The following is a 9,401-nucleotide window of genomic DNA, read 5'->3' as shown; positions in this document are numbered from 1 at the left end:
CGCATCGCGGAGCTGTCGGCTAAAACTCTTGCCATGTCGCAAAGGAACCCTCATGGGTCTCATACCACGTATTCGCAGAGTCTTCTAGCGTGAAGTAAACTCTCCGCAGCTTGCGAACATCATCCCACTCGTTGATGCTGGCAACCCGATCGAAGTGGTCCAGCCAGTCTTCAACATCTTCAAAAGTGTCTCCGCGGAACGGTCTGGGTGTCTGTGGCGCATGAAAAAAACATGCGGGAGAGAATACTGGGCATCGTGGGTTTGGCTCGCCTGGTTTGTAGTGGTCGTTGACATTGTTATTTCCAGTCTCGACGACAAGGGAACGAATTCGGGTGGTAGTCCTTGCAGGCGGCGGCTGCTTCTTGCTGTGGGAGCTGTGGCTGTCTGTAAGGTAGCTAGGAGTGACGGCGGAAACTTGGGAGCGAAGGTGAATTTACCCAGCACCTCCACCAGTAATGTCGCGGGCGAAACAACAGAGACAGCCAGAAGTCCACGTCTTTACCGGAACCAGACCAAACGAAAAACGTTCTCTTCTTCCAACCCCCAAGCGTGTACGTGCCACAGCAGATGGCTCATATGTGCCGGCATGTGCCAATATATATATATGCTCTAAGCCTGATTGCAAAAAAAGATATGCCGTTTGCCTTCAATTGTTAACCTGGAGTCTTGTGTTTACGCCACGAAATTTTCCGACCAACGAGAGGTATACAGCTTCGATCGCTGTAAAAACTGCACTCGAGGTTCCCCAGCAAGAGCAGTGACTTTTTGCGGCACGACACAGAAAGCTTATATGCTTCATTATAATCATTTTCTCCCAAAACCAAGCATGCTCCCCATTACGTAGGTGTCAACGGAGTTGCCTGCTTAATGTTTGCCTCCCCTACTTCCTGGAATAACCTGCAGTAGTGCTTTTACACCAGTAATTAAGCATTAAAGCATCGTGGCTCCCTTGTATTCGTGAGTTTGAAATAAGCTTCAGTGCACCTCATGAAGTACAGTCTAAAAGATTTTTAATAACTGCAGGATGTTCGTTTTTTAGATAAGCAGTTTTAGAAAAGCTGTTGAAGAACCTTGCGCAACTATTTTTGCTGAAGCAAAAGAACCTCCAATTTGAGTACATTATTCTTTGGCTCCATCGGCAGTGCGCATGTCCAACCCTTCCGCTGGGTTTCCGCTAGTCTGTGTGGACTTCGACGTTTCGTTGAAAAAGGGGAGTGTTATACGATGTACCATACTTATATATTATCGTCCTGGTGTAATTGTGTCTGCATTGTGACTCAAAGTGTTCATATCGTCTTTACTTTAAATGGACACTCCAAAGCAGATTTCTGCCGTCGCCGTCGTCGTCGCCGTCGCCGTGAGGATCCGTATGACGTCAACGGCGATGAAATCGCCGCCGCGCTCCGGACGCTGTATGTTCGAGTGAAAGGGCGCGAGGGACGCGCGCTTTCACGGGGAGCGAACGCACGTCGGAGAGCAAACGCGCGTTCTGCGCCGTGCTCCCTGAAGGGCCGCAGAATTAAGCGTCTCTTTCCTCCTTTGCATATATAGAGAGCAAAGGCAACTTTGTCCGTCGCGCGAAAGGCTGTGGGGGACGGGAGGGAGGGAGGGGAGGCGACGTTTAGCTGCGGCACCAAATACGTATTTATATAAAAACGCCGCGCGCGTTCGGTGCGAACGCTGGCAAAACGCCGAGGGCGTCTACAACAGTTCTGCGCGTTGCTGGTGCTGCAGCATGTCCAAGTTTATACAGCTGATAAAACTACTATCCTTACTCCGTATAGCTCTCTACTAATTTGCTATCGCAATTGGTGCTTCGCCTTTCGGGTGAAACTGCGTTTTCTGAACGTGAATACTTAGCTAGGCCTAAGACACCTTAAGGCGAAAGCCTTAGTCATGCTCATGACTATGACTTCTTCCACCATCCTTTAGTGTTTCCTTCACTTGGTACACACCTCTGAACCCATGTCAGTGGTTTTAAATGCGAAGCATTTCTTGGCAAAGATTTGCTATGCTACTTTGACAGTATCTATCTATCTATCTATCTATCTATCTATCTATCTATCTATCTATCTATCTATCTATCTATCTATCTATCTATCTATCTATCTATCTATCTATCTATCTATCTATCTATCTATCTATCTATCTATCTATCTATCTATCTATCTATCTATCTATCTATCTATCTATCTAGCCGCCTACGTCTTTGTGCTCTGATGGTCGTTTCGTTAACTTGGTATGTACAAAAATTGGCATACCATGACAAGAGTATATGACGAACATGAGTGATAGGTCATTGACATGCGTGTCATGTAGCTCATGACAGTGACCCAGCAAAAAAGATTAACGCTCTAAAACCACTGAAATATTTTCGGACGTGGTATACTAAGTGAACGAAACACTAAAGGATGGTGGTAGAAGTCATAGTCATGAGCATGACTTCGCAAAAATGACAATGACTCAGTGAAAAAAAGATTAACGCTCAAAAGCCACTGAAATATGTTCTGACGTGGGTACTAAGTGAAGGAAAAGGCTGAAGGTTGATGGTCGAAGTCATATTCATGAGCACGACTAAGCCTTTCGCCTTAAGGGCCCTCAGTAGCCTAGCTAAAGGGACGCCTGAGGAACTCATGACACGAATGTCATGACATGCGTGTCATGTAGGTCATGAAAAAGCCGCCTACGTCTTTGTGCTCTCGTGGTCGTTTCGTTAACTTGGTAGGCTCCCCGCACACTGCTTCGCATAACATCGATTCCCACAGGGGCGTGGGATCTGCCGGCTTTTTAATCTACCGAGAACTAAAATGTAGCTTTCTTTCTCTCTCGCGTGTTCTTTTCTTGCCTGGTTGGAGCGTCGTCGCCGTATTTCGAGGCCGTTGCACTTCGCAGATAAGCACAGGCATGACAGCGAGACGCATGACTGTGCGATAAGTTCATCGCAAACGTGTGTATCGCTTTTGCCGCGCATAGTGTACCTGTATAGCTAGATCTACATTGTTACACAAAACGCAGTGCCGGGCGGGTAGTGACTCAGAAGTATCGATAAATTGACTATTGATAGTATCGACAGTTAACTATCGATAGTGTAAAAAATAATTTCGATAAAGCATTACTGTCGATAGCACTATCGATACTATTAGAAAATTTCGCGATGAAACCATTCGCAACTGCAGAATCCGTTGCTTGTGCAGGCAACACTGTCCAAATAAGCAAAGATGGCTACGGTGTCCAAAGTCGCGGCGGCTCTTTCCCTTGGTTAGCTTGGTACTGTTCTCAAGTTTCTCGATTGTGGCGTCGAATCGAGGCGTTTCGTCGACGCCGAAAGGGTCCTTGCGCTGCCGATCACCTTATTTTGATCGGTCTCAAGGATTTCAGCGACGAAACCGCGGAAATATTTGCGCTGTGCGTGCAATGATCCGGCTTGCTCGGGCGAGCCGCATCAGACTTTTTTAATGATACGAAGAGCCTTTCAAGCGAGCCGGGTGTAGAAGAGGGCAAGTGCTTGTGCGTAGCGGACCTCCCCGAAAGGTGCAAGCTTTTGTTCGCGTCGTATTGCCTCCACTGCTATACAGGTAAGATACTTTACTGTTTTTGACTTCCGTAGGCAACTGCGCACTGCGACCTGTGCTGCGGTACATCACATAGCATCCTACAATATATAGGCAGTAACGTCTGTCATCCGTTCAGAAGCTAAATACGGATATTGTGCACTGACCGTTCCTAAAAACGGTAAAGTTACCTGGTCAGTGTGCACTGTCAGCAAATGAGAGTTCTGTTTGTGAGTCGGGGGATGCACATTTTCGTTCGCCGATCCGTGTGATAAAGTTAACTGCGCGTCCGATGACTGGCGCTTGATCGCGTTCGAAGTACGCAGTCTTCGAAGTATAGGGCCCGTGCTTGGGGAACACAGCAGACACCCGCCGTCCGTAGGAAGTCCCCGGTGAAACGTGAGAAGTGAACAACAGCCGATCGGGGGACCAAGTTGCGTGTTTTTTTTTTTTTCCAACAATTTCTTCCAAACTTTAACGATGGTTTATTTTGACCCAAAGTCATTTGTGTTAGTGTAAATGCATGACTTGGAAACGAATTGAAGCAGTCGTAACGTAATTTAGCTGCGTGTACAGGGAAGGAAAGAAAATTAGCGGCGCTGTGCGCAGGTCGATTGCTGGAACGAGCGCTCTTTGCAGTTGGCTTCGAAATTTCTTGCGAGCAAATACACTGACCACTCACCGTGTTGAACGAGAAAACAGCATCTTCTGCTTACGTAGCAAAACGAAAGCATGTTATCGAAACCATGCGTCGCCTCGTGGCATAACGTGGGGTCATCGCTCTCATTGTCGTTTCGTTGGTAGGTACCAAAATTGGCATAGTATGACGAGAGCGTATGACGAAAATAAATGATAGGTCACGGCATAAATGTCATGACAGGCGTGTCATGGTACAGCCGCCTACGTCTTGGGGCTCTCGTGGTCGTTTCGAAATTGGTAGGCTCCCCGCGCACACTGCTTCGATTACAACAGAATGTGCGGCTGTTTTTTTTTTTTTTTTTTTTTTTTTTTTTGCTGCGCATCTGCATGTAGTTCACGAATGCAAGCAACTGGAGTCGTATCAATTATTTCATTTTTTTTCTCTTCTGGATTCATTTCATAACAAATAAATGCTTGCCCGAAACTGGTGCTATCCCGAGAATTCGTTCCAAGTGGATCCGCCTTGCGAACTCCACGGCTAGAATTTATAAATTGCAATATGTGTCATCAGGTAATTAGTTAAAAACTTAATTAGTGAATTTCTGTTAATTATTCGATTGTGCATTTCAATTTCTTGTGCAAGTAATGTCCGCCTCTTCGAGTAGACCAGCTCATGAACTAGAATTGTGCTATCTGCCACAGGCAACCTTTAAGAATTTTTGAAAGTGTTCGCTGAAACACCCTGTATATATACCACATTGTTCATGGATGCCTGGGAAGGCGGCTCCTTTTCCGTTACTCGAGCGGTTCGTCAGTCTACCCCCTTTACTAGTCCTTCTCAGGGTTAATTCTATTTTTGCACTCGTTAGAGACAGACTCACTCGTGTGGTTTCTTCCGCTGAACGAGCAGCGACTCTGTGAACGAGGTGCCAGCCTTAGCAGACGACATAACATTGTCCCTCGCCGATGAAGAATGCGTCAAATATGTCATGCTGGTACTCCCTTGAACTGTCATACCTTCTGACGTTATATTACAATAAATTGTAAACAAATTGCGCAGTGCCCGTCCTTATGCAGGTAATCGAACTTTTTTTTTTTTCTGAAGCAGAAGGCCTCGTACCGAGAGTCAGCGATGCGTGAACGAAGATTTTATGAAAATGTTTTTATTTACATGCTTACAGGCTTGCGCGCCGGTGCACATTCGCATAAAAAAGGTGACGTTTCTTCAGAAACAAAAAATGACTTGATTTTTCATCCATTGTGTGGCGCTCACGTGTCGAGATCACTGGGCTGGCTGTATCATCAGTCCCCTGTCTCTTTGATGGGCGTCGATCGTTCTTTCTGTATGCAAAAAAAAAAAAAGAGAGAGAAAAATGAAACGACATAAAAGAGACGTTGTCATCCTAGGATACACAAGACTACCAAATTCACGCAAAACAATGTAAACAATATGTCCGTGCCACTCCATATGTATTAATAAATTACGGTCACAAAAGTTTTTATACGACCTTTGCGATCATGGGTTGTTATTAGGAGGGGTTAACAGGCTTTTAATAAAACCGCGCTACTTCATTAAAAACTACGTAGCCCATAAAACCACCTCCTAGAACCACTTCATCGCAAATATCATATATAAACTGTTATGCTTTGCGATCATGGGGTGTCTTCTATGGGTTATGTTGCTTTTAATGAAGTAGCACTACTTTCACAAAACTTATACTACGCCACGTGATCGCAAAGTTTATGTACAAAATGTTAAGACCGTATTCCCGTATATTTAGCCAGGAACACACGAGCTAATTAAAGCTTCTTCTTAAACACGGTAAGCTTCAACGAGCAGCTTATAGCTGCGTTTTGGACCTGCTCGAGCGAGTTTTCAGTAGTGGATAGTTCAACGAATCAAGTACTAGTTATTTACTTGCTACACTAATTAAGGTTTTGCACCAATACCCTTTTTTTAATGTAATCTCAATGGAAAGGAACAAAGGTGAGCAAGCTGTTCTGATTTTCCTTGATGTGGAATTGTGTTTGGACAATACAGTATTAAGAAAAGAAAAAAAAAAGACAATATAAACTATGTCAAGTGACGTGCAACGCAAACCCTCTTTTCCAAAGAATAACAACATGATATATTATAGTGAAGATTGCACGCAAAAATTGTTATGATCATATTGGATTATCGCATATGAATGTGACAGGACATACCGGTCTGGGACACATAAAAGTAATACTAAATCCTTCTTAGAGTGGATATGTTCTTGCGAGAGGAAAATTAGGCCAGAAGTACGGGAACAAACAGCGCTTGGACGAGGCGACCTGAGGACGACAGACTCGTCCCGTCCAAGCGCTGTTAAATTTGTTCCCTTCCTAATGATGTACCAACCAGCCCCGTCCAGAACATTCCTTTAGGGCAGAATTTAGCACCACTAACTCTAAGTGTGCGATAGAATGCTAACATTGTGACATCTCGACAGCGGCGCGTGCGACCTTGTGCATTCATCATTTTTTTAAAATGACGTTTCATGCCTTGCACAACTTCGCCAGCACATTCTATTAAAAGTCATTGAGATTCGCCAGCTCGTTCAACAAACAGAAACACACTGGCTTTTCAGTCACTTCATCATCCCCATCGTCATCAGCCTATTTTGATATCCACTGGCACAGGACGCAGGCCTCTCCCAGATATCTCCAATTACACTTGTCTTACCCTACTGAAAAAAAAACCCCGTATTCCACATAACTCTTATATCCAATAACATCATATGACATATAGGAAAAACAGGTTTTTGTATAGGATCCTATATGTTTCATATCGGATTATTGGATATGGGGGTTATGGGGCATAGGGATTTTTCAATAGGGTTACTCTAGCTGATTCCAAGTTGCGCCTGCAAGTTTCCTGATTTCATCACCCCATGCACCTAATTTTCTGCCGTCCTCTACTGCACTTACTTTCCCTTGGCACATATTCTGTGGTTCTAATAGACCAGCGGTTATCTACCCTATGCATTAAATGGCCTGCCCCGCCCCATTTTCTCCGCATATAATGCCAAACATAGACTCTCTAATCCACACCGCTCTCTTCCGTCTCCTGCAGATCCCCGGGAGAGGCATTTGTAATGAAAGTGCACATAAATATATACTGCTGCTGATGATAATGATACCGATGATTAAGCATCTGTCCTGCGTCGTCCTTCGTGCTCGTTCAAAGCGTGTGCGCGTGTTTGAATCCGTATAAATTCAACCACAGATCGGGTAACCGCGCATGCGCATTGTGTAGTGTGTCTATTTCTACTCTTTTGGTAGGATATTTTTTAAAGCTCTCTATAATGACGACGACACGCACTACCTTTAGAGCTCAGCCGAGTCCATACGCTCAACCCTCTCGGCCGTATCCGTAGCCTCAACCGAGTTCGGATACTATTTATTTTCAAGTGTCTCTGTCCCCGTCGATTCGGTACGCTATTATAAAACACTCTATGATGACAACGACACGAAGCACTACCTTTGGAGCTCAGCCGAGTCCATGCGCTCATCCCTTGTGGCCGTAGCCTCCGCCGTAGCCGTAGCCTCCCCCGTAGCCGAGCACTGGCGCAACCACGGGGCCGACTAAGTAGCCTCCTCCGTAACCGCCTCCGTAGCCGCCTCCGAGACCGCTGTGCGCGACCACGGCGCCCCCGCCGCTTATCTTGTTCACGTGGTGCACGGTCTTGACGAGGAAGGACGGCCCGGCGACCACCTTGCCGTATCCGCCGTGGCCGCCGTTCAGGAGGACCACGCTACCCCCGAGGCCGACGCCGCCCAAGCCGCCCCCGTATCCCAAGCCGCCCCCGTATCCCAAGCCGTAGCCGCCGCCATAGCCGCTACCCAAGCCGTAGCCGACAAGCCCACCGGCCAGGGAAAGGCCCACGAGAGTGGCGAAGGTAGCGAGGACGACCTGCGGCACAAAAATGTCACCGTTAGGCTAGAGCGCGCACTCTTGATCGTTGCTAAAATGGGCCTTAAAGGGAAGCTAAAGAGAAAAACAAGATGTATTGCATTAGTAAAGCACCCACCTACAATACCAAAAAGAGTTACTTTTACCATGAGAAGAGCCCCTTCTCCCCGCCCTCCACCCGCTTCAAAAAAGAAAAATCATAAGCAGATCACCAGCCTTCAGGGAAAGAAATCATTCGTATATTTCTAAATAGGCTATCAACTTCTCTACTGAAGACCTTGAGCCTAAACCACTACTTTAGAAGTTGGTTAACTCAAATGAGAACGATTCCGAAACTACTCCAATGCGGTATTTCGTTTCCACTTTCACCTGCATTTCTAACAGTGACTTAATTCAGACTACAGAACTTGAGATTTGCTCTACTCCGTGCTCAGAAACTCGCTACCGAGTGATTCCAAGCCGCACTTACACGTAAAAGGCGTTCTTTGCTATACAGAGTCACTCACCAAAGCGTTCATGATTCCGAAGCTTCGACGGCGAACGACTGCTCGAAGTGACTTAGAAGCGAGCTGGGTGTGTTTGTGTACCGTGGATATCGAAGGGGTGGCCCTTTTTATATAGATTACGAACGAGAGAGAGACCGACCCCTCGTGACCCTCCCCCCCCCCCCCCCCCTCCACCCAACTGACCGGGCCCCTAGCTTTCCTTCGTACCCCTTCATACATCGCATCGCCCTCCCAACCCCCTCCCCCAATCTCCGCGGGATTCCAATATCGCGCGCACGTACAACCGACCGCCAAAAAATCGTGCGCAGGCGCTCCCGAAGACACCTCACGTGCTATATACTATATCGTCGCAGAGATCAAGATCACGCTCGAAGAAAGCCCCAGCGTCGCCAGTAGCACTCGCGGTATGCCGTTTCCTGCAAACCGCACGCGAAAGGAACGCCGAAAAACGTTCCCGAATGTTGGTCGCCTGTCGCGCCATACGCCACCTATGGACGGCCGCCAGTAGGAAGTACGTGCTGTGCGTTTTACAGCCTGAAAGAAGAAGAATTCGAAACGAAAAGACAAACAAGAAGAAAGTGCGGCGAAGTTCGTTTCTTTCTTTTCCGTAAACGCGCGGAGGAAAAAGAGAAAGTTGTCACGTCCCTCTCTGTTCTAAATTTGACTTTCGCGAGCGGATATAGACCTCGCGATAAGAAGTTCACTGTATCTGAGCGGCGGAGCCGCAGCGCTGTCAACGTGCAGTGTTGTTGTTAAAACGGTGCAGCA

The 9,401-nt window shown here is 46.6% G+C and overlaps 1 protein-coding gene across 1 annotated transcript; it reads right to left on the bottom strand.

Moving 5' to 3' along the window:
* Positions 1 to 5,403: 5,403 nt before the first annotated feature.
* LOC119454013 (acanthoscurrin-1-like) lies at positions 5,404 to 8,645 on the bottom strand. Its single transcript, XM_037716030.2, has 3 exons — positions 8,634 to 8,645; positions 7,696 to 8,127; positions 5,404 to 5,531 (listed from the first exon to the last, which is right to left on the bottom strand). Exons 1-2 carry the CDS (start codon positions 8,643 to 8,645, stop codon positions 7,723 to 7,725), a joined length of 417 nt encoding a protein of 138 aa, XP_037571958.1. The 3' UTR covers positions 5,404 to 5,531; positions 7,696 to 7,722.
* Positions 8,646 to 9,401: the final 756 nt, after the last annotated feature.

The sequence above is a fragment of the Dermacentor silvarum genome, chromosome 5 (assembly GCF_013339745.2).
Source record: "Dermacentor silvarum isolate Dsil-2018 chromosome 5, BIME_Dsil_1.4, whole genome shotgun sequence".
Classification (NCBI taxonomy): domain Eukaryota; kingdom Metazoa; phylum Arthropoda; class Arachnida; order Ixodida; family Ixodidae; genus Dermacentor; species Dermacentor silvarum.
The sequence above is the reverse complement of the archived record's forward strand: the minus strand, read 5'-3'. Positions and strand labels throughout refer to the sequence as shown.